Consider the following 25,047-nt stretch of genomic DNA (forward strand, 5'->3'; position numbering starts at 1 on the left):
AAGTTTCTAGTGCAGTCTTTTCATGACATTTTCACAAGATTCAACCATTGCTTATGGTCTAATTTTAGAATACTTTTTTACTTCACCTAAGAACACCCAAACAAACTTAACTTCATTACTGACCATTCTACATTCCCTTCCCTTCCCCGCTCCCAAGCCCTGGGCACCTTCCACTCCTCTTTCTGTGTCTAGGTTACCCATTGTGGGCACTTCAGACGATTAGCATTGTAACAAGATGGGGTCTTCAGTGACTGGTTTTGGAGCATGCTTCGTGGTATAAGTCTACAGATTCAGTTCGTAAAATCATGCAATATTTACTTATCACACGTTGCTTGTCCATCATGGACAATTGGTTGTTTCTACTTTGGGCTATTTTGAATACTGCCACTGTGGACATCTTCGTATTTTAATTTTGATGTGCATATGTGTTTTTATTTTTTTGTTGCCTATTCGTGTAGTCCTAGCACCGGCGGGTCTTAACCGTAGCTCCGTATTAACGTTTACTGTATTGCTGAGTCCCTTTTTCAGGGACGGCATTACTTGATGTTCCCATCTGTGGAGTGGACCTTTAGTTTCCCTACAGCCTCCCCAACCCTCTTCATCTTTTAGTTCATCATCCTAGTTCGTAAAAACTTGTGTCTTACATTTTATTGCGTTTTTAAGATCCCGAATGTAAATTATTTATCAAATATGATTTGCAAACATTCTTCCATTCTGTGACTTGTTTTTCCACTGCCTTGACAGTTTTGTTTCCAAAGAAAAGCTTTTATATTGCCCATCTAATGTGCCTTGAGCCTTGTGATGTCATTGTGACCTAATCTAGCTTTATGCTCTCTTTCTCCTGAGAGAGAGATTTCTGTCTGTCTGTCTGTCTGTCTGTTGTTTCTACCTCCTAATGTTTAGACTGATGGTCCATTTTGGGTTAACCTATGTACGGTGTGAAATGTGGACTAAATTATTTCACAGGTGGACACCACTTGCCTCTGAACTGTTTATTGAGAGGACTATTTCTTCCTTGATTGGTCTGTGGTTGACTGTCTGTCTGTCTGTCTGTCTCTCTCTCTCTCTCATACACACACACACACACACACACACACACACACACACACACACCACACCCACACACCCCACTCAGCTCTTCTCGTTCTTTTTATGTATGCCCTAGGTCAGAATTTCTCGGAGAGAACTCAGGTACAGTTTGATCTCACTCCAGGCACCTTTCCTAGTTTAGCCTTCCCTTGCCTCTCTGGGAGGCGTAGCCTCTGACTGCACCAAACACTATGTGCCATGTTTCCTTCTGCCAAGTCCCAGCCATCACTTCTCTCACAGTGCGTGTGTTCCTCCCGGACAGGAGTTCCTGTCCTTTGTGTTGTCCCCGCCCCCACCCAGGAGCCCTGAAAACAGGATCCAGTCATTTCTTTATGTTGGTGATGAGGAGAATTTCGGTATTCTATGGTTACCAGCTCCGTGTGATTGGTTGAAAATACCAATCTGCTTCTGGATACAGAAGCAATTTAGAAGCAGTGGTACGTTGCATTCATAAAGCTGTGAACATACCTTTTTGCCATATCTATCCAGACCACACACTGCACAGTTATGGTCCAGCCTCCCCCAGGCTGGGCTGTTTGGTAGGTGGTGAGCGAAAGGGCGTGTACTCTAGTGTGGGCCTGTTGGCAGCCCCTGGGTTCCCTTGCCCTGCTCATACTATCCTTTTCCTGGGCTTTTCAAGGTTTTGCTGCCTGTTTCCTGCCTCCTGCCTGCAGTTAATGACAGCTGGAGGTTCTAGCCAGGCACACGTATAGCAGTGTCAGCTGCACCCCGTGGCTGTGTCAGATGGTGGCTGGAATAGGCCCAGAGCCATGCTCAGAAATGAATGCTTTGCCTCAAAGAAAATAGGTGGGGGCGGGGACGGTGGGGATCTTTTTTGATAATTGCTGATTCACAGTGAAACCCAGAAATCAGAGGCTAGTGGAAGCTGTGATATCCGTCTCTGACATTAATGAGTGTTAGTGTAAGGTAGGAGCAGACAGACAAGGCTGGTGCTCTGGCTCGAATCCTCAAATTTGTTGTGAAATGTGAGTGTTGGTAGGGGGTCGGAATGGCTGGCTGTGTTGAAGGCGGAGTAGGCAAAGACGTGCAAAGCTGGGAACTGGGAAACGAAGGTAACAGAATGATTTAAAAAAAAAAAAAAGGAAATAGACCATGGAGACTCATGGTCTCCTCACATGGCAATTACAAAACCAGCTCTAGTCTCATTGCCTAGTCACATAAGGACACATAATATTGCCACAGGGTCTCTGCTCTCACAAGCCCACCTATTGTTTGTTTTTTTTTAAAGATAGGGTTTCTCTGGAACTCATTCCGAAGACCAGGCTGACCTCGAACTCATAGAGATCCTCCTACCTCTACCTTCTGAGGGCTGGGATTAAAGGTGTGCACCCCCACTGCCCAGCCAGGCCCACCTTTGTTTAATTCTCTCTCCAACCTATTTCCTCAGGGCAGGTCATTGGGGCTTAATACAGACACAGTTTGTGTTCGCATCCTCACCTCGGTCAGGCCAGGTCCTGTTATGCACAGCAGGCAAACACGGCCACTAAGCTTTACCGCCAGTCCCACTAAGGTTTTCTTCTTTCCTCTTCTTTTGTGCTGAACATGGAAGCCAGGACCTCAAACACGTTAGGCAGATGCTCTGTCCCCCGAGCTCCGTACCCAGCCCCATAACCTTCATTGTCTAGGACAGCGAACACCACACCCAGTAAGCCTGGCTGAGAGTAGGTAACTCAGCCAGAGTAGTTGGCAGGGCCACGCCTGGCACCCTTTCTTCAGGAACTGCTTCTCTGAGGAAATTTGATTTTCTTGTTACCTCCTTCCTTGCTGATCACAGATGCTGAGTGCTGGCAAACATGTCACCTTGAAATGGCCTAGAGGACACATTCCCCTCAAAAGCCCTGGTCTGGGTAGAGCGTTCCTCCTTCCTGAGAGGGGAAAGGCCTCACTGGCGAGGTCTGCCTGCAGTTGCTGTAGTGATAGACAGGCCGGACTTGGGGCCTCACGGCATGGTGTGCTGGGGCAGGCTGGAGGTGTTTCCTCATCCTGGAGATGGAGATCTAGTGCCCTTCATACAGGAATGATCTCAAATGCGTTTCCTTAAATTCTCATGCTGAACTGTTAAGCTTCAATGACCTGCCCTTAGGGAGTGGGCTTTGGGGAGGAAGTTAAGTGTAGATGGGCTGGAGAGAACAGAGAGACCATGGTAGTGTTAGGCGTTCTTATATGAGGAGGGAAACAGACTAAAACTGGCTATGCCCCGGCCGTGTGAGGACACCATGAGAAGACCAAGAGTTTCTAGTCAGTTCCTCACCTTGGATTTTCTACTCTCCAGACTATATAAAGCGAGTCGTTAAAGCTACTTGGTGTTCTGCGGTTCTGTTATAGCAGCCTGAGCTGACTAGACCACAGGACAAGCCACATCCGACTTAGAGACTGGCACATAGGCATGGTGGCTGCCGTGTCCTTGGGAGCCATCCCGTATAGCGTTCACCTCCATCTTCCTTCGAGGCTCAGCCACCAACACTGAATTCCCACAGGGTCGGCCTTCCAGAGCCTTCATCCTCAGCCAGACGCCCACCCTTAGATCTGTCTTCTGGCAAGCGTGTGTCATCTCCACGTGCGGCTGGCTTTGCCTCCTGTGAAGCTTTGTTTCTGTGACAAGGACACTAGAACAGCCTTGCGCAGCCAGATCAGGCTCTATCTCCACCCCAGCCACTGGGGTCGCTCTTGGCCTCTGGCCTTGCATGGGACTCGTATGACGTGAATAATACTCTGTGTGTTGTGATTGCCTGGTGAAGGAAGCCAGCTTCGGAACTGGTGATTGGGGTGAAGAGGCGGAATAGTGCGATGGGGCTCGGCAGAAAGTGGAAATGTCGGTAAGGCAGGAGTACCTAGCGTTGCTCTGGAATGCATGACAGCCCCCGTCTGTTCTCAGACACTGAGAGGCCAGGGCTCCAGAAGGCAGTGGTAACCGCACACAACGCAGTGATCCATCCTTGCTCAGTAAGCAATGGGAGGGAGTGGTCCTGTCGTGCAGTCAAGACAGGTTGCCCGGTTGCCCAGCATTTGGAGCCGTGCACAAGAGAAAGTCACAGTGGTGTTCCCAAAGGCAGCCAAGTGATCAGGTCCGTACTGGAGTGGAAGCCATCATGTCGGCTGGTTTATCGCTCTTCTGCTCATGGAAGCCAGTCACTCAAGAACAGTCTCTGGCTGTTATTTTTTTCTGTCATTGAAACAGATTGATGTGTACATGGGTGCATGCCAGATGGACTGAGGGTTTGTACAGTGTAGCAGAAGTATGTACCTTGTACACCAGAATTCCGTCGTCGTGTTCAGGACATGTGGGGGCGGAGCCTGGCTGTGGGACCAGCAAACGAGACCACCACCGTTGGCTGCATGTTCTCTTTTTCTTTATGGAGAAGGTGCAGTAGGCTGCAGATGAGGTCATTGTGCCCTAGTTATGACTCCACCATAATACTGGAGGGTGTTGTTTGACAGTACAACAAGCTCTAGTGACACTGCTATTTTGGGCAGGACGGTGTTTCTTGAGGACTCTGGATAAAACAGTTGCATGCTGGGAATCTCCGCTTTGTGCCAATCAGAAGGTGACTGTCAACTCCAAGCTCTTTAGTAAAAACGCAATAGGAATTTAGGGATTTCTTTTCCTGAAAACATTTTGCTGATATATGTGTGTGTGTGTGTGTGTGTGTGTGTATGTGTATACACATATATATGTCATATGTATACATCTACATGTGTATATGTGTGTGTGTGTATATATATGTATATATATAATTAGTGATAACAGGTTTTATTAGAGCCAGATTTAAACACTCTGAAAGTCAGATGAATATTTATGCATCCACATATACCCTTGAGTGTGTGCATGCAAAAGATGCTTGGAACAAGTGGACTTTTTTTCCCCCCTCAGAGCTGGGGACCGAACCCAGGGCCTTGCGCTTGCTAGGCAAGCGCTCTACCACTGAGCTAAATCCCCAACCCCTACAAGTGGACTTTTTAAAAGGTAGCTGGGAAATTTGAGTATGCCCAGTGTGTATCCGGTGAATATGAACTGTTGCACACTATCCCCACTTTTACTGCTTGAATGGAAAATTTCTACGCAGGAAAATTTATATCGTCCAGGAAGACAGACTTGGGTTCAGTTTCCAAGGCCTTGTCTTGGCAATGCTATGTCTTTGCAAGTTACTAGTCTGACCTCCATGTAGAAATGACGGCTAATCATCTGTCATATACACTCCTCCCTTCCCTGTTTATAAAGAGCTGTCTCCCAGAACATGCTGGAAAAAAGCAGAAATGTTGTTGGCCTCTCAGATGCTGTTTAAAAAAAAAAAACAAACAAAACATTGAACTTTATATCTCTGACCAGGAAGAGAGTGCTGTTGGAATTTACGCAGGGCCTTCTTAACCAAACTGCTGACTTAGATTTTGGTTTGCGAATGTTGGTGAGCCTGTTCATGGTTGGATTTGTGTTTAAACATTCTGGCCGTGGCTTTGGGAGCCAGTTGAGCCATCCATAGCTTCTGTAGAAAGGGTCTTGCCTGATACTGGATTGGTTTTCATTCCCAGTAGCATGTGTTGTCCCCAGTGTGGTGCCTTACACTTGTTTATTCCTGGTCCCGTGGCCACTTTGATTGAGAGCGATAAAGATGAACCATGATAACACGAGTGAGCGGGCGTGGAGACGTGTGAGCTGCACTGCGGGAGCAACAGGTCGAAAGGTTGCCTCTGGTGTCTACCTGAGCCCTAGAAGATCCTGACAGGGGATGTGATGTGGGTGTGTCAAATCCAGGAAGCCAGTCCAATCCCCGAGGACTGACATTTACTCTCTTTGGGTTTTACAATATACTCTCTTGTTAAATTTAGAAAAGATGAGTTCATGTGCATTTGCATGCACACACTCATGCATATACACACATATATAACATACATATATAACATACATACATACATACATACATACATACATACATACATACATACATACTACAGCAGGTACCTGAAGAGACCAGCAGAGGGCATTGGCTGTCCTGGAGCTGGAGTCACAGACTCCCCTGAATTGCCTGAAATGGGAGCTGGGACCTGAGCTCCTGTCTTAGGAAAGCAGCAAGCCTTCTTAACCGCTGAGTCATCTCTCTCGTCTCTGATTCTTTGTTTTACAGTTTGCAGTGTACTAACACAAGTACACAAGTGGTGTACCAAGTGATTTACTATTGAAGAAGGGAAAACAGAGTCTTACTTGTCCCCTGAAAACTGTGACGATCAGTTAGATCGGCGGCCCTCAGATTCCCTGACATAGACGGAAAGCGAACAATAAGGCATCCCACGGATTTGCTCTGAAGAAAGGAAGAAGCGTCTAGCAGATTTCTTAAGAGACCTACACTTTTATTTGTGGTTTTGCATCTTTATTTCCATGGGTGACATCCCATTTTTTTCTTTTACCCCAGAGGTTCTTAGTTGCTGTGTCTTTTATATGAGGTGCTCAAAGGTCTCTTTCTGCTCCAGCCTTCCTGGACTTGTTAGGCTGTCCCAGCCAGGATCCCTTGCATCATAAGTGGACACTGTGGAGGTGGCTGTCTGGTGGCAATGTTTATTTTTCCCAGTGGCCTCAGAGGTCCTCTGAGTTCCTTGAGTCTGTCTTTCACTCAGTGGCTTCACAAGCTTCCATAAACATCTGTTTCATGTGGGTTTTCTGAATGTTAGCTGTGTGCATTCTGGGCTAGGGATGAGGGAGACAGAGAGGGAAGTAAACACTCGGCTCTAAGGAATGTCCAGTTGACTAAGAGACTGGTGATGGCAGAGACGCAGAAGAGTCTATGGAGTGCTGACCACGTGGAAAAACGTGGGCCTCCCTTCTCGCTGGGGTCGTTGGCTACCAGCCCACAAGGACAAAGGGGACAGAATCCATGAGCAGGGTTCCAGACAGAGTGAGTAAAAACTGAAATGAAAATGTTCCAGGACCAGCTTCAGGAAGACAGATCAACTTTATCGGGGTAAATCAAGGGGAAGTTTGGGGGAAGGTAGTGGGGATTTCTAGGATGGGTACATGTTATTTACTAAAGGGTAAGGTACGGAGATGCCTTGTTAATCGGGGAGGCATCTGAAGAATCCCAGGTGCTCGCTGAATGGGTTCTTGTCAGGAGAAAGGAGGCTGGACCTATAATCTCACCAAGGCAATGAGACATTCCGCAGGGTATAGGGGTTTCAGGCTCTTCAGACAAAGTCAGAGAAGGAGAAGCCCTGCTGGTACAGGGAGTACACATGTTGCCCTGAGCTCACGGCTTCCCAGTCATGTCTGACTTTGACCTTAATTAGCAGGGCTCGACAGAAAAAGAGAATCCCTTGATTGAAATCTTGGACATCCCAGTGTGATGCTGGAAAGGGTCCTTAATAGATGAAGTCCACAAACAGGAGCTCCTAAGAGGCATTCATTAGTTGACCATGGAACAGCCTCCACCCCTCCCCCCATTGATGTCCAGAAGGCCCGTGAAAAAGAGAGTCAGGGCCAAGATGGGTGGAGTCTGAGAATGGGGGGGGGGGGGGCAAGGAATGTTATCTGGGAAGGTGGAAGCAGTTGCAGCCCAGCCATGGAGCCAGGAAGGATTTAAGTTTTTTGTTACTTTGTTTTTGTCAGTAATGTCCTTTGAGTGTTTTTGTTCGGAGGGATGAAAGAGGTTTGAGGTTTAGAGCAGTGTCTGTTTTCTGCTTGCCAGCTGGGCCTTAAAACGGGTTGGGACTCTTACAGTGGTCGGGATGAAGTGCAGTGGCTTCATTCTCCGCAGTGACAGGCGAACGCAGTGAGGCAGTGGTCGGTCTGAGAAAATGGTAGGAGAAAGGAACGCTGGCTTATGGTGACATATTTGCACATGAGAACTTGAGGGGGTAGAATATGGACAGTGCTGGGGGTGGGGACATTGTGATATCACACACCATGCTGGCATAGCCGTTGGGAGGTCAGAAATTAGGGATCTGTGTCTTGTCAGAGCCAGATCTGCTAGAGCTTGAGTTTGTTTGTTTGATTTTTTGGGGGGGGGTGAATTTTGATTTGGGGAAAAAATGTTGTTCCTTGTACCTTTACATTCCCTGCCACCCCAAATACAGTTTTTATGATATTTCTAAGGTGGGCAGGACTTCTACATTTTTAAAAATAGGAACTCCAAGGCACTAATTGGCCCTTAGGCTCTAAGTCTAAGGGACGGTATTTCTATTGGAAGCCAGGCATAGCTCAGGTGTGATTTACTACGGTGTGTACTATTTTGACTTAGTCCTGTTTGTGCAAAACACAAGGGAGTCAGAAGACAGATCCGACACTCAGGTCTCTGACCTTGAGGAAGAGGGTAGTTCAGGGTGTTGAAGGTCAAGTATGATTTAAGGAATGAAAAGTATCCGTTAGCATTTGGAAATACAGCAATTGACCAGAGTTGGAAACTTCTGCCCTCCCAGACAGGAACTACATTAGGCAACTGTGATCTCTGTTACCACCACTGGATTGGGCTATCGTGACACAAGACAGCCATGGATAATATGTGGATAGATGGTCACAGTTGTAGTCTGGCCACACACTTGCCGAAGTACTCGGTGGTCTCATTCAGCCCCAGACTGTGGCTTTCCCCGACTTTTACGGCTTAGGAAGGGAGAGTTAGAATTTATTCAGTGCTAGACTCAGTGCACACATTTTTCATCCTAGACGGAAGTACCAACCCCGTCAACAGTTCGTGGAGAGCCCTGGGAGGTTAGGAGGTCCTGGCGGTTCCACACCCAGCCAGTAATTGGCTAGGACTTGAATTCTCTGATTTTCGAAGCTTGGCTCATCCTACCTCATGGGCTTGGCACCCAGCGAGGGCATTGGCCTTAGACCTGGTCATTCTCGAGCTCTGGTTGGCATAGAAGACATAGAGGCTCACACTGCTGCCATTGTCCTTTCTGTGACCAGCAGTGAAGCTGAGCTTTTCTGCTTCTCCTGTGTCCTCTAAGGGGGGGGTGGGACAACAAGGCCACACGTATGGCCACTCGAATAGGCGCTTCTGTATATGACAGCGTCTGCTGTTTACTGTTTGAGCCTTGGGTGAGCTTTGGCTTTACTTTCCCATAAACATTTATTTTGGAGTATTCTTAGATTTACAGAGTCATCGAAAGAACAGTACAAAGAAGTTCCACATGTCTTATGGTCAGTCTGTCATGAACACAGGACGTTGTGTGATACATTTGTTATAATCAGTGAACCAATGTGATACCTACAAAAGTCCGTGCTTGTGGGTTGTTTTCCCCATCTCTAGTTCTCTTCACATTCACATAGCATGTCTCCATAGATTGTTTTTCGTTTTGTTTTGTTTTCTGAGACAGGATTTCTTTCTATAGTCTGGGCTATCCTGGAACTCAGTAGACCAGGCTAGCTTCAAACTCAGACATCAGCCTGCCTCTGCTGGGATTGAAGGCATCTCCATATATTCTTGACTGTGACAGTTTCTCAGACAGTCTTTGTTTCGATGACCCTGGTGATTTGGGTAATGATGTTTTGTAGGGGGCCTGCTTATTGGAACGTGTCTGACGTTTTCCTCACCATTGGCCAGGACTTAGGAGTTTGGGGTGGCTTTTTCATCCTCCCAGATTCGAAGGTTGGCACCCGCAGGATAGTTTACCTCAGTTGGTGTTGATCCGAGTCATCCAGCCAAGGTTGTGCCTGTTCACTTTCTCCACAGAACTTGCCCTGTCTTCTTCCCTTCCTCTTTCCACCCACCACATGGTCACTGCAAAGCCCACAGGCTTGTCACTTCTGAGAGTGGAGTACCTGTGTAAATCGATGGCGAGTATTCCGTACCCTGAGAGTTGCCTCTTTCCCCATTCATTTATTCCAGGATTGATTTAAGTGTGCACAGACTTTCAGAATTCCCCTTGTGTAACTAGGAGTGCTCAGGCCTTTGCACCACTTTGATGCCTGGTGGCCTCTCTGTGAAACTGGGACCTGCCTATGTGGATGCGCTGTTCAGGATCTGTTCCGTTAGGCCAGGGACAGGAGGTTGTTGCCTCCGAGATCGAACTCCTTAGTGTACTGCTAAGCACATATGTATTGCCTAAAACCTTAAAAGCATCATACTGCATAGGATGGCAGTCATTTCTTGCCTCGGATGGTGAAGAAACCTGTCCCAGCACGCCTCAGGGCTTTCCTGTGAAACTGGCATCGGAGCAGCGCCACCTTGTGGTAAATACTGGGTGTTCCAGGGACAATTCCTTCTAAATTCTGTAACCCTGAACTTTTCTAGCAGCAAGTTTTAAGAAGAAAGGTAGTTTTGTTCTTCAGAGAGAGGCCACTACTTTGGTATATATTATATTATTACCAAGTTTAGATAAAAGATAGATCAGCTATAGTTCTAAAGAGAAAAGAAAGCACCCTGGGGGTAGACATTGGCCCAGGGATTAACAGTGGTTTCTGCTCAGTCACAAGGACATGAGTTTGGATTCCCGTACTCTTGTCTGACAAGTGCCTGTTAACTCCAGCCCCAACTCTGAGGGACCCAGTGCTCTCCCCTGGCCTCTGCATGAGCACAGACATGGATACCCTGTGCATACACATATGCATACCTTCTTGAAAGCATAGATGTCAGGCCAGGCATTCTCACCCGGGTAATCTCACTCAGCTTTAGTAGAACGATCAGATACATTGTAGCAGCTTTCACTAATAAAAGTCCCACAGGCACCTGGACTGTGGTGTGTTCAGCATAGAACTCCTTCTTTCTGTTGTCTTGAACCCAGAACACTGATCGAGTCAGCCCCTACTGCCGAGGGGGTTTCAGTGGTCTGGGTCACTGCAGGGAATGGTAGTAAGCATGAGGTTTAGACCGTGGCTGAGCCCAGAGTGCTTCCTCAACACACAGCCAACAATAGCACAGCACTGAGCTGCCTTGTACTTTCAAGGACATGGGCAGTGATGCATTATGGGTAGCCTTGCCACCTGGGTCGGAACTGGAGGACAAGGAGGGACTTGGAGTTCAAGAGTCCCTTTCCTTCCACTAGTACTTTGAAAGGAGGCTTGACCTTACCAGGTGGAGAGGCTATTTTAAGACAGCCTTTAATCTCTAAAATGAATCTTACACTGCTTTTCAGTGTGTTCTAGTTACAATTTAGAGTATAGTTTTGGGGTTGGGGATTTGGCTCAGTGGTAGAGTGCTTGCTTAGCAAGCACAAGGCCCTGGGTTCAGTCCCCAGCTCCGAAAAAAAAAAAATAGAGTATAGTTTCCAAAGCATTTAAATTCGTTTTTTTTGAGCCTTGTGTTTATTAATTAATCTAAAATCATATTTAACATGATTTTCATTTGAGGCTGAGACTCACACAGTTCAGGTAGGACCAGAAGGTCACTCAGCCATTCCTTTTACTATACTTTTTTTTTTAAGAGTAGTAATTCTCTACTAGATATACTCTCGCATTCTGACAGAAGTGCCAAGCTGGTTCTTAAATGTAACAGGATCATGTTGCTTCTTTGAGTTTATTTGAGCTTTTCATTTAGTTCTAAACTCTGCTTAGGTTGTAGTGCAGCTGATAAGCACACCCCCGGAAAGGTGAGATTAGGGCCAAAAAGAGGTGTGTTATTATGTTAGGATTAAAGTTGGCTTCGAGTACGGAGCGGTCAAACACATAACAGTTGAAACAAGATACTTACCGCCCTTGCCCTTTTTTTTAACAGTCCACATTACCCACCGGTACCGTGGTCACAGGAAGTTGTCCCTCATGGGGGAGGGGCTGGGAGGAGTTGGGCAAAGCGGTGCTCCCAGATTGGTATTGAAGGTGGGTGTTCCCTGGGGCTACAGTGGCAATGTTATCTCCATTTGGTGGTTTAAGCTTCAGATGCCTATCTCTGAGCCCACAGGCTGCCTTCCTTAGAGGCCTTGTCTGGGAGAACTCTAACCTTCTGTAGCTTCCAATGGTTCTAGATGTTTTTGGCTACATGGCCCCACTCTCTACTTCTGTCTTTACCTTATAACCTTTCTCTGTGACTGTCTTATTTCCCCCTTTCTCATACAGGATGCGTGTATTTGGGACCTGTCTGGATAATTCCAGATGGTCCCTCATTTCAGGGGTCTTATCCTAACCCTGAATCTCTGCAGGCCTCTAGAAATCTAGTGGCTTGATTTCGGACATGTCTTATCTTATCTCACACTTACTGAAGGCCTCATGAAAACTTTGCTTAAGTTACTCTGCGGACATGCCCACATCCCTTGCCAAAGGAAAGAGAGAAGAGGAAATAGGGGTATCTCTCAGCATAGATCCTTGGCTTCAACAAATGTGTTGAAATTGGGTAAATACCACCACAGTGAAGACGGAGACTGGTTCTTCAGCCCAGTGTATTCATTCTGTTCCGTTACGGTCAGCTGTACCCCGAAGCCCTGGAAACCCATAGTCTTTCTCCAAACCCAGAATCTCGCCTTTTCAGCATGGGTTTTGCAGAGTCATCCAGTGCACAGCCTTTTGAGTCCAGCTTCTTGGCTGGGTGCACTTAGGACTCGGGCATGTCATAGTGGGTATCAATAAACTTTGACTGCCTGTTTCACAAGTAGTCCACTGCACGCGTGTGACGGCCTGTCCGTTTGCCAGTTGGAAGACACTTGGGCAGCATCCAGTTTGGGATGATTATAAGTGAAGTTGTTCTGACCATGTGCACACGCTGACTTTTGTATAAGCGTATATTTCCTTTCCCTTGGGGCAGGACTTAAGGGACTTGGGAGTGGAATTGGCGGGATCATATGATATGTGTGATATATTTCATATGACAACATCAGCCATTTTTGAAAGTGCTCAAACATTTGGTAGTTTCACCAGTGGAATGGGAGCTGTATTGTTCTTGGTCGAAGGCGTTAGCTGTTCTACAAGGTCTGCACACTGTCTGAGAGAGGCTTAGGTGGTTTGTGATTGCCCTAGGAGGTCTTCAATGGTCTCTGTATCCAGCTCAGCTGAGAGGGCTTTATTAACTGATACTGCCGACACAGTCGTTACAGTTTCGAAGCAGGATTTTTATGTAGCCCAGACAAACCTTGAGCTTCCTGTGTAGCTAAGGATGACCCTGAACTGTTCAGCCTCCTTCTACCTTGGAGGTGCTAGGATGACAGGCTTGGGCCACTGCATGTCATTTTATGTGGTGCCTGGGAATTGAACTCGGGACTTTATGAATCCTAGCCAGGCACTTTGCCAATTGAGATACATCCCCAGGTCTCAGGCTGTTTAAAAAAACAAACAAACTATAATTCATCTTCTTTCTAATATAACTGTACCTTAACAGTTCTTCATAGACGCTTCTATCTAAACGTGACCGGAGTCTGCATCCCTCAGGTCCTTTCCAGTCCACTGGATGTCAGTGCCCAGAGCTGAGGTAGATATGGCAGAATGCGATGCAGATGATTCTGAGGGTGAGGTTGAAGAATAATATATGCGTTTCTTTGGCGTGGCCACTTCTTTGTGGTGTAGGATATGAAGGCTCCTGTATGTGCTGAGAGGTGGTAGAGTACCTGTGCATATGTGCACATCAGACGTAAAGCCAAGGAGGATGGACTACTCCCTACCTTACCACTGGGGACTGAGAGTGAGGCACAGGATTGCTGTGCTCAGACGCTTTCCAGCCAGGGAGGAGGAGTGGAGCAGCTTCCCACAGGAGGAGGGGTGGGCGAGACACCTGCTCCTCATCTGCCTCTTCACTTCAAGTCTCCTGTCTGACAGAAGGTTAGGATAGATGTACTAGATGAAAGTTTGAGGAAGTATTTGCAAATCTAATTTTTTTCTGATAAGGTATTACTTCTTAACAAGTAAAATGCATTTAAAAAAAAAAACCCACCAAGACCCTTATCTTGTTGGAGTCAATATCTGTGGGAGGACAAGACCTTCAACCTCTTAAGCATTCCCTACAGTAACTCCGCCCCCTCACTGTAAACATTCCCTACAGTGACTCCGCCCCCCACCTGCAAGCATTTCTTACAGTAACCCCACCCACTCACCTGCAAGCATTCCCTACAGTGACTCCACCCCCCACCTGCAAGCATTTCCTACAGTGACTCCGCCCCCTCATCGCTACTCTGCCAGCTCCACGCATCAAATTCTGTGACTGGCTGGAGTGCCTTGCCACCGTACCTTTCTCTGGAACTCAGTTGAGTCGTTGCGTGAAGGAAAACATCACACAAACCTTTAGAATCAATAGGTAACTCAATCGATGGGCACAACTAACATCCTAATTGGTAAGCCATACTAAATTAGATCTTCCGGTGGTGGATCCTAGTGGACCCGCCATCTAACTGGGGCCCTCTAGTTCTTTACGTCTTGTACCCCACAATCTCTCTCAGTCCAAAAAAACCCCAAGTCCTTTTCTCCTCCTCTCTCCCAACCTCCGACCTGGAAGTCCCGCCTACTCCTCGCCCAGTGATTGGTCCCCTGAAATCTTTATTCATTAGGGAGCCACAGTTCCCCACGGTGCTGTGGTTACAGATACATACTCATGGTCATACCTATTTTTATTAATGAGTGTTGGGATCAGAACGCAGACTGTCATGCTTGCCTGCAACAAGTGCCCTGCCCCCTGAGCCATCTCCACCCCTGTCCTGAACCAGTCTTTAAAAAACTGAAACCAAAAATCTCTCAAGACTGAGAGAAGACTGAGACTATGGTTTGCCATTTGAATTTGCTGCTGAAAAACGTTTGCTCTAGAAATAAAGAGCACTCACCTGTTGCTGTAAAATTAAAATAATGTTGTCTTTTATCCCACACTAGGTCCGGCATCGTAGTGCCCCAAGACATCTGTTAGATACCTTCATCTCAGTCAATAAAGCGTCTCACCCACTTAGCTCCAACCCATATCACACTGCCCGATGGCTACTCTCTGAGCCTGGCAACAATCTCTCTACACATATGGTTCACAAGGCAGGCTGCCACCATGCCAGACATACATGTCCCAATTCCGTGGTGGTCCAGTATCTTGCCACCACGTACTCTCTCCAATTCAATCACCACATGAAAGCACACACAAACCAATAACCTCTGATCCAATTAATAATTGCCCACCTAGGTAACATATAGTTTGCCCATCTAGACACACAAAATCCTGTACACATCCATCCCTTAAGAATATTCATTGGGGTTGGGGATTTAGCTCAGCGGTAGAGTGCGTGCCTAGCGAGCGCAAGGCCCTGGGTTCGGTCCCCAGCTCCGGAAAAAAAAAAAAAAAGAAAAAAGAAGAATATTCATAACAACCTGTAAATGTACAGAGAGAAATCTTAACATTCGCTTCCATGTTCTCTTGGCTGCTTCTCTCTCCTCTCTTGCTCCAGCCTCCTCCTCCTCTCTAAAACTTTTCTCTCGCCCATCCTTCCTCCTCGTCCAACGACAGGCCTTGTTCTATCTTGTACCCGCCTTCACCTGCGTAGTGACATCATCCCATCAAGAGAGTCCTTAGCCTGTTTTTCTTATCCTGTGCACATCTTCCAACATAGGGTGAAAACTGAGCCCAGATAAAAATGGTGGGTCCTTTATGGCCATGCAGTGGGTAGCCTCAGGTATTCCTCATCCCAGTTATTTTGTACACAGACACACAGACACACACACACACACACACACACACACACACACACACACACACACACAGAGAGAGAGAGAGAGAGAGAGAATTGTGTAATTGTGTTTAACAGCCTGGAGATAAAGCCCAGCTTTCTTTATTTCTACTGCCCTCCTTTAGAAACACTCCTTATATGGCAGGGTCTAAGCAGCAGAATAGCAATGTGATGAAAATGTCCAAAAGAGTAGGAAAGCCGGCCCATGGGGAATGTGTGTGCACACAAAGACCGAATACTGAGTGGGGACGAGGCTGAGCCTTCCGTTTGCAGAATGGAGCAACTGGGGTGGCTTTACCAATGTCTTCCAGGCCCTTCTCTGTCATTGAAGCAGCTGAGAGCATCTACTGTGCTCTGACCACGTGGTGCCTGAAACTTTATGACTGTATCTTCTGCTTGGCACAGTTCTCTTTGTTTCCTTGGATTCTAAGGGTCCTTTATCATCTTCAGAGACCTTTCTTTAGCACGTAGAGAGCTGAGGAAAGCAGATTGGGATAGGGAAAGAGATTTAAAGTTAGGTGGCAGGAGGGACAGTGGTAGCATAGGCCTTTAATCCCAGCACTCGGGAGGCAGAGGCAGGCTGATCTCTGAGCTAGCCTGGAGTATAAAGTCAGTTCCAGAACAGCAGCCCTACGCAGAGGAACCCTGTCTTGAAAAGCCAAAATAAATAAATAAAACCCATATGGAATAAGTTTAATTTATGGTCAAGAAAAGCCCATTAATTATATATAATGTGGATATCTGTGATCCTAGCCCTTAACAGGTGGAGGCAGGGGCTGGAGAGATGGCTCAGTGGTTAAGAGCACTGACTGCTCTTCCAGAGGTCCTGAGTTCAAATCCCAGCAACCACATGGTGGCTCACAACCATCTGTAATGGGATCTGATATCCTCTTCAGGTGTGTCTAAAGTCAGGTACAGTGTACTTATATATAATAAATAAATCTTTTTAAAAAAACCAAACAGATGGAGGCAGGAGGATTGTGCTGAAAATCAGCCTGGGTAAATTGTATATTCTACTATATGGCAGTTTGGTCTACATATGGCTAGCATGGGCCAACTGTGACCCTGATTTGTTTTTTGTTTTTTGTTTTTTAATAATCAAACAAAACAACAAAGGAAACACTCTTACTTTAAGCTTCTTAATCTGGACAGGCTGAGACATAGACATCAGATGCCCATTAGCCTACAGGACTCGGGAAGTCATTGGTGGTCTTTATGGGTCTCCCTTTAGTTACTGAAGCAAGCATGGTCTGAGATCCTGTCGATACCTCAGACCACACTGTAGCAAGGCCACCCGGGGACAACCGTCCAACTGAAGGTGGAGAGTTTCTTGATGTGGCCTTCGGAGACAACCACTCGGGAGTGACCAGGAAGAGGCATCAGGCCAAGGAAACACATTAGCTCACACTCAGAACCGACATTCTTGTTTCTTGGAGCTCTTGCCTTAAAACAGAGATAGTGCATTAGCGCCGTGCTCTTCGGGCACCTGCCTTGTGGTCTTCCCGCCTTGGTTTGTGTAAGGAGGAAAGCTGTTTGGCGTTAGTCAGTACTTGAGGGATGGCTAGTGTTTGTGTTAAACCGAAGCTGGGTGTCGATACGTGCTGGGCAGTAATCCTTGTCACAGTACACCCTTGCTTTCTCTCGGGGGTCTTCTTCCCTGTATTACCCAGTTCCTTAGTCCTTTTTATGATACTGTTTCAGTCAGGTGACTTGTGGGGCAGGGTCTTTAGCTGACAGAATCCATCTGCCCCCCACCCGTATCCTTATGTATATATGACTGTGGGCTGAGGTACTACTGATGAACATTCAGTCTGTACTACAATGCGATGGTCGGGGTCTGCTAGCTGTGTGCCCTGTCTACATCCTGCCTTAGTGTCCACGGTGTCTGTCCCTATTACCACAGCTGAGTAATTCTGTATTAGTAATTGTGAATCTCTTTGGCCCATTAGTGTGCACGTACCTTTTTTTTTTTTTTTAATCCCAGTTTTTTCATTTTAACACTACACTTCTCAGGGGGCTTTGAATTCATCCTTCCTAGAAATAAATTCAGCTGCCAGGATCAGGGAAGGAAATAGTCCTCGCTCAGGAAAAGGCCTAACTCTTTTCCTCCCTGCTGGGTTGGCCTCCTTGGCCCCAGTCTCTGACTGGTCTGTGGCTCTGAGGCTCTGTGACCCCCTTAGCTTTTCTGTTCTGCTTCATCGTCTGCTCCGTGAATTCTCTTCCCTACCTCAGAAAGTTCTCACCTGTAGCTGTCTCCTTTCCTTTCCTCGGCTGTTTAATCCCTTTACTGTGTTTCAGAGGGAGAGAGGGCAAACGAGCCTTCATTTGCTTTGCTTGACAGAAAGCATGCAGGAATTCTCTAACGATCAATTGGGGCAAGAGTAAAACCTCTCTGCCTATAAACGTATCTTGTTTTACAGCATCGGAGGTTCGGCTGTTCGTGGAAAGCAATTTAAATAAAAGGGTCATGCTGGAGAACAGTTGTTTATATATGCTTTAATATTTCTGCGGCTAGTAAAAGTTAGGGGATACCAGGGACACGGGGGAATGAATAAAGGCTTCGCTCCCTGCTCTGAATCCCCTGCTCCCGCTCAGTCTAGAATCCCTAATGGAGGCTCAATCCTGGGCTTCAGAACTGTGCAGGCAGCTGTGTGAGTTCCGCAGCGCTCAGAGCAAATCGCTGGGTTCAACCTGAACCTCAGTTTCCTGACCTAAAAAGTGGCGAGCCCTGTGCCTTTCTCCCAAGGTTACTAGTTCTCCCCAGGTCGAATGGCATAGATGTGTGCTTAGCTTGGGCGACCAGTGGGCGATAAAGGTTCTATTTGCTCCACTGTATTCTAGATGTCCTTTCATATCCAGCATGATTGTTTTCCCCTGGGAACCACATTGGTCTGGTCTGTGTCCTCATGGATTTTGACCCCCCCATTGTCTCCTAACCCCGGGGGGCAGACTGAGATCGTAATAAGGGGCAGATGAGAAAGGAGGGGTACAGTAATTGAACCTAGATGTGCCCAAATCTTTTAACATCTCAGTTCCTCCGGATGGGCAAGCATGAACTTGTAAGCAAGGCTTCGAAGGAGGGATTGACCCTAGGCTGTGCGTGTGATACGTGAGTGCTCTCCTAGTAAGTGTGTCATTGAGCTCGTTTTACCTTGTGTTTTCAGGTAGCCTCATTAAGTTAGTTACCCAGGCTGTCCAGGAAGTTCCTCTGTAGTCCAGGTTGGCCTTAAACCTGCTGTCCTGGCTTTGCATCTCCAGCAGTTGAGCTGAGATGACTGGATCGTGGTTTCAGGCCAGGATCCATTGCGGATGGGTGTGGTGTAAACAGATGGGTGTGGCTTCTGAAAGCTCTGAGTGATAGAAGGCTCCTTGTGCCCACCTTTCACAGCAACCACTTTCTATGCCTGGGAAGTGATCCACACGTTAAGAAAGCATGGAGCTGTTAAGAGAGGGTGCTTTTGAGGGGATATTGGGTAAGTTCTTTGAAGCCCTGAACTAGATCCCTGGATTTGCTGTTATTCGGCTTTGATGAGTTTGGGTGAGGGGGCGGGGTATCTGGAGCAGTGGGTAAGGCTGAAGCTGTAACGGCTACACATCCTCTGACAGTTGTCATTGAAGACTTTGTCCCTTAACTGTGAGAGACAAGATAGCAAAGCTCCGAGTTGCTGTTGTAGGGAGCTGGGGACAACCCAAAGACTGTAGTTTTCAGCTCTCCCGCACCCATATCTGTTTCTTTGTCCTGTTCTAGCCACCTTGCAGTTTCTGTTCTTCCGGTCAAATGCTTTAGCCTTTTTGTGCTCCCTCTTAGGCATCCTGAGTGCGGATGTATATGTGCGCATTAGATAGCCTGGCATCGGCCCCACTTAGACTGTGAACATGGTTTCCCGTTTCTTTAACCATTATACTAAAATTCAGAAATGTCTTCTGACAGAGTTAGATAACTTTTTAAAAACAACCGTGTACTTAAATACTTCGTGCGTCATTTGTAGTCATGCGTTCTAAAGTTTGGAATGGCATCCTTTTCTAAAAGGAAGCTCCTTTGATAACACAGCCTGTTTCAGATGCAGTGTATTACCACTGGCTGGGCTTGGATTATTTTTCTAGGCGTATAGATGCTTTAAAAGTAAACCTTTAGATGGCAGCATCTCTCACCGTAAGCCATATTTCGAGCTAGCTCTTTCAGATTTATGAGTCCTACAGACAGTAGGTTGTTCTGTCTATCTGTATCGCCCTTTCACTGTGAGGATGAAGCGGGAGCAGTGGCCTGGTCAGGGCACTGGCCTAGGCTGATCAGAGGACAAGCATTGTAGCTCACCCGGAGCCGTGTCCACCACCCTTTCTCTGTGACCTTGTGCAAGCGCCCCAAGGTCAGACAGGTGATTCCCGACCAAACGGAAGGTGATATTTAGATGGTGCAAATAAGCATTGTTTTTGCTTTTCAAGTCACTCTGTAGGTCTGGTTCACACACCAAGCAATTCACCCATCCGGGTATGTACAGAACTGTCATTTTTTTTAGCACATTTACATAAACGTGTTATGAACGATTGCTGAAGTCTAATATTAGAACATCTTGTTACCCTTGAAAGCACTTCCTCACTCATTACCCTACTAGCTGGCATTTCTTTAGCCCTGGCAACCATTCAAACCTTTTGTCTCTGTAGGCTCACCTACACTGGAAGTTACACGTTGAGAGGAATTATGTAGGATGTGGCTTTCTGTGACCGGCCTCTTTTGTGTGGCTTAACATAGAGTTCATTCATGTCCCCCCTCCGTTCCTAATATTCCAGTGTATTCTGCTTTGTCAGTTGATGGGCCTTTGGTTACAGCAATCACACTGCTGCAAACACGCCTCCTAGTTTCTGTGTGGACATACATGTGTGTAGAACCGAGGGACCGCATGGTGACTCTGTTGAACTTTTTGAACAACTGCTTAGCTGTTTTCCAGAGTGACTGCATCTTTGTCCCCAGCAGCAGGGAGGGGTTGGGGGGGATGACAGGTGGGGGTTTGCGGGGGGGGGGGGGAGAATGGGAGTTCCCTTTCAGTCTCCTTAAGAGCTTTCACTGGAGGGGGAAAAAACATCGAATTACAAATTATCCTAAGTATGAGGTGGTACATACCTGTAATCACTCCAGAGGCTGAGGTAGAAGGACGGATGTCAGTGAGGCCTGCCTGACTCAAAAAAACGAAACAAAAAATGCCAGATTTTTCTGATAAGTTTCGGTTGGGGGAGGGGAATAAGACTCTCGGTTTTCCCAGTTCCCAGGTCTGTGCTGGACTGCTGGCCACACCCACTTGAGGGCGGCAGCTGCTTCAGCTTCCAAGAAAGCAGCCATGCGTCCTCAGCCTGATAAGAGGCCTGCGTTCCATGGCTGCTCAGCTCCTCGAGATACAGAGGCCAGCTGTTTGTAACTCACAACTCCTGGCTTGGAGATCTGTATCCCAGGGAGAGGAAAATGGCATCTCAGTAGCACAGCAGCCCTAACCGCTGCGTAGGTCTGAACACGTCAAAAGCACTGATTCCGCACACAGTAAAGACGGCTGGGGAAACTGCAACGGAGGAGAGTGTCTTTGGTTTCCGTCAGAGTTTACAGTCTCCAAACAGAGCTCACCATGCTCTCCTTTGGCAGACCAGACTGGACATTCTCGTGTCTGCTCTGAACGGACAGCCTGTGTATTTGAGGGAGGGAAGGGCCAGCCTTTAGGCGTGTTTGGGTCCTGGTAAGGGCACACGTTGTTGTATGTTCTGAAGCTCTGTCTGCACCTGGAAAAAATTAGCTACACTCAGATCTTTCCCTCTGCAGGTCCCGTCAGGAAGCCCAAGTATGTGGAAAGCCCCAGGGTACCAGGAGATCCAGTTATGATCCCCTTCAGAGAAGGGTCCAAGCCCGCAGAGCCCATCGAGACTGGTAAGAGTACCTTTTCCATGATGTCTGTCTCTTTCCCTAAGACTGTGCATAGTAAGTAGCACTCTCCATTTCTGAAGGAAACCTGAGAGTATCTTGAAAGAATGCTTCACTGAACCAAATATATTTGGGAGGATTTTTCCCCCTTTGGGCGGTTGACAGATTCGTTTAGCTAATGTGAATTCTTGAAATTGTATACAAGTGGCAGGAATAGTTGAGTTGGGTGTATTTGCATTGTTTAAGGTTTGGGTCTTTTATCCTCTGAATTGTGACCTTCCTGGGTTTGGGACACAAGCAAAGCCAGCCGGTTGACTTTGTTTTTATTTGTTTTTGTTTTATATAAACACATTACCCTTCCAGAATATTTAAGAGCAGGCTTTGGCTGAGAATCTGAGACTTGCACTAGACAAACTCACTTAAGAGCACATGGTGACTTTGGAAAGCTTTTTAGAAGTTAAACATCTGTGATTTTCTTTAGGGGGGATTGGATTAGGGACAAAGAAAAGAAAATCCGAACTGATTGAAGCCTCTTTCTTTTTGCCATAAAGTCACTTCTAAGTTAAAGTGTAAGAACACCATATGTTTATGCTTGTAGTGTTTAATAGATACATTAATAGTTTGCTTTTGTTGTTCGTGGAGACAGGGCTTCTCTGTACAGCTTTGGCTTTTCTGGAATTCATTCTGTAGACCAGGCTGGCTTTGAACTCCTAGAGATCCGCCTACCTCTGCCTCCCAAGTGCTTGGATCAAAGGTGTGCACCACCACCACCACCTGGCTAGTTTGCTTATTTTTAATCGACCCAAGAATTCACTCATTTGTTCTTGTCTGGGATTTGGTTTGTCCACAGGATGTCCTAAACTCGTAGTGCGTTTCTCTGCACAAATATGAGAGTAAAACTCTTAGCCTGAAGAAGCTCGTTCTGTCTTCTGTGTGAACACAAGCTTCTAATAAGTCCTAACATTAAAGATGCTCACCCATGGAAAGAACACTCAGCCAGATTTCCACTGTGGAATGCCTATGGCTGGTCCTCTTCTACCTCCCTCGTGGTGAAGAGGAGAATCCCTTCCTCTTTTGTTGTAGCCACTGTTTGTATTCTGTGTTTGGGGAGACACAGGAGGGAGTAGGGTATGGCCAGGCAGTAGAGTGCATGATGCTGAGTGTATATACCTGAAAATGAACTGAAAGGCAGAAGCTGGAATGGGTCAAAGGGAGATGGTCCAGAACGCACTAGACAGACACTAAGTGCTGCCGCAGGCTTCTGACACGAGGAGGTTACCCTGTTCTTTGGGTCCGGGTACCATTTGTGGAGTAGAAGGAGCTCACATTGAAGATTCGTGACTAGGGGGACAAAGAAGTGGCTGTGTGTGTTGAAGGTGGAGGGTTCATTGGTAGTGACCACTTAGGTCAGATGGCTATCGGTGAGGGTACGGGGACACCACTGAACTGACCACTCCATGGATAGAAAGGAAGGTTTATTGGGGATCAAACCAGGACTATCTCTGGCGGTTGGGGAGGCACAGAGAGAAGGGTCAGTGGCAGAGAAGCGAACAGATTTCTATGACGGTCAACAGGGTGGTGTCTTTGAGCTGATACTGGCTATTCAATTGAGTGACAACTAGATGCCCTTGCCCCTTTGGGGTAAATTAAGGGAGCTTCCTGTTTCTGTTACCTAATAAAAATCCTTTACCTGGCCAAAGTCCTTCTGTTTAGGACTTGTCACAGCACTGCCATTTGGGGGGGGGGGGCGCACTTTGGACCTAACAGAGGCTATAACATATAGAGACACACCCCCCCTTTTTCTTCTATGTGTTGAAGGGAAAACAAAAATATTCTTCAAACATGAGTACTAGTCATCATATTTCCAAGTTCTCTCTCTGCTTAATTCAGACTAATTCTGTCACCCCAAACCAGAATCTCCAACTGACCACGGTCCTGGCTTGGTTAAAGTCCCGGAGTTTTGACTGTTTTAGACATGGATACCATTGGGAAGATTCATGGGGTTCTAGGTTGGATTCTTCTGATGTGAGACGAGGAGACAGACTTAGAATTTTTATTGGACTAAGAAAAGTGGTTACAAATGATTCTCATTGTCAACTTTTCTCCTCTGGCTGGAGGCAGATTTGGACGCCTTTCCTGGCAGTAGGAGGTGTGTGTGCACTTGACTATGAGCCAAGCTAAACTTGAGAGCAGCCATTGGTCTTGCTAGAGTGGCCAAACCTTGCACGTGTGCTCATTCCTAAGATCCCAGCTGTCTGATTCAGCTTCCCCCAGACCCCGTCAGGACCCAAATCACCACACACATATGTCGCAGATGCGAGCCCCGAGACATTTACACTTGGCTGATTTTAAGAAACAGGGTGTTCTCCTTTCTGTGGGCGTGGGATAGGGGTATGGCTCTGTTTCTGGGTGCATAATCATGTGTAGAGATAGCCACCGTGCGGCCCGAGCCCCAGGAGTTACTCTGTTGGCTTATGGCGAGGCAGTCGCCTAGCGAAATTGAACTTGACAAGTAGCAGAGGGCGGTGTGATTTGTAACAGTCGTGGAATCTTTCAGGTTTCAGCGGAGTGAGTTAAGACAGCCATATCAAAGCGTAAATGAACCTAAAGCGGGCGGTTATGCTGAGTGGAACCCACTAAGGTTTGAATCGTAAGCTGAGCACGTACAGTGGCATGATGGGTAAACTCTAATTTCCAGAGTGTAATATCAGCATCGCCACTCAAGTTCCACTGGAAGGTTCGACCTCCTCTCCTCCCATGCTTCCTGTGACCCCCTGGGCTGCTGTTGTAGTGACATGACAGTTCATGGCGCTTGGCTCCTCCTGAGATGCCTTGAAATTTCACATACACTTGTGTCAATTTATTCCATGTGTTTGAGCCACACTCTCCTGGACCGCCTTGTTGTTGTTTTTTTTTTTTTTCTTTTTAAAGATTTATTTATTTATTATATATGAGTGCACTGTAGCTGTCCTCAGACACACCAGAGGAGGGCATCGGATCTCATTACAGATGGTTGTGAGCCACCATGTGGTTGCTGGGAATTGAACTCAGGACCTCTGGAAGAGCAGTCAGTGCTCTTAACTGTTGAGCCATCTCTCCAGCCCCCTTGTTTTGTTTTAATGGCCACACAACTCGATTAATTCTTGTCCCCCCTGCCCCACTGTTTGGAATTTTTTTTTTCTTTTTTTCCGGAGCTGGGGACCGAACCCAGGGCCACTGAGCTAAATCCCCAACCCCCACTGTTTGGAATTTAAGTCACAAGACAGTAAGACCCATGTGCATGTATATTTTGTTTATTAAGTTATCCGTCTGGGAAATAGGTTCAACCAGATGACCTGTTTTTGATAAGCAAAGAACTTTTTTTTATTATTAAAGTTTACACAAGCCTGTAAACATCTGTTAGGAAAGATGTACTGTATTTTTTAATATTTTGGAATACGTTTGAAACACACATTTTTTTCTTTTTTACTCTGGCAAAAACAGTGGCTTGATGGATA

General features: G+C 46.7%; 1 protein-coding gene across 2 annotated transcripts in view; it reads left to right on the forward strand.

Annotated features, from left to right (window-relative positions):
- Tanc1 (tetratricopeptide repeat, ankyrin repeat and coiled-coil containing 1) overlaps window positions 1–25,047 on the forward strand; it is a 236,546-nt gene that overhangs the window by 127,129 nt on the left and 84,370 nt on the right. For both annotated transcript variants that reach the window (XM_087651651.1, NM_001002854.2), the window contains 1 exon segment: window positions 21,452–21,556. In XM_087651651.1, the coding sequence (XP_087507777.1) occupies window positions 21,452–21,556 (105 nt within the window).

Source organism: Rattus norvegicus, chromosome 3, assembly GCF_021556685.1.
Source record: "Rattus norvegicus strain SHRSP/BbbUtx chromosome 3, alternate assembly SHRSP_T2T, whole genome shotgun sequence".
In the NCBI taxonomy this organism is placed as follows: domain Eukaryota; kingdom Metazoa; phylum Chordata; class Mammalia; order Rodentia; family Muridae; genus Rattus; species Rattus norvegicus.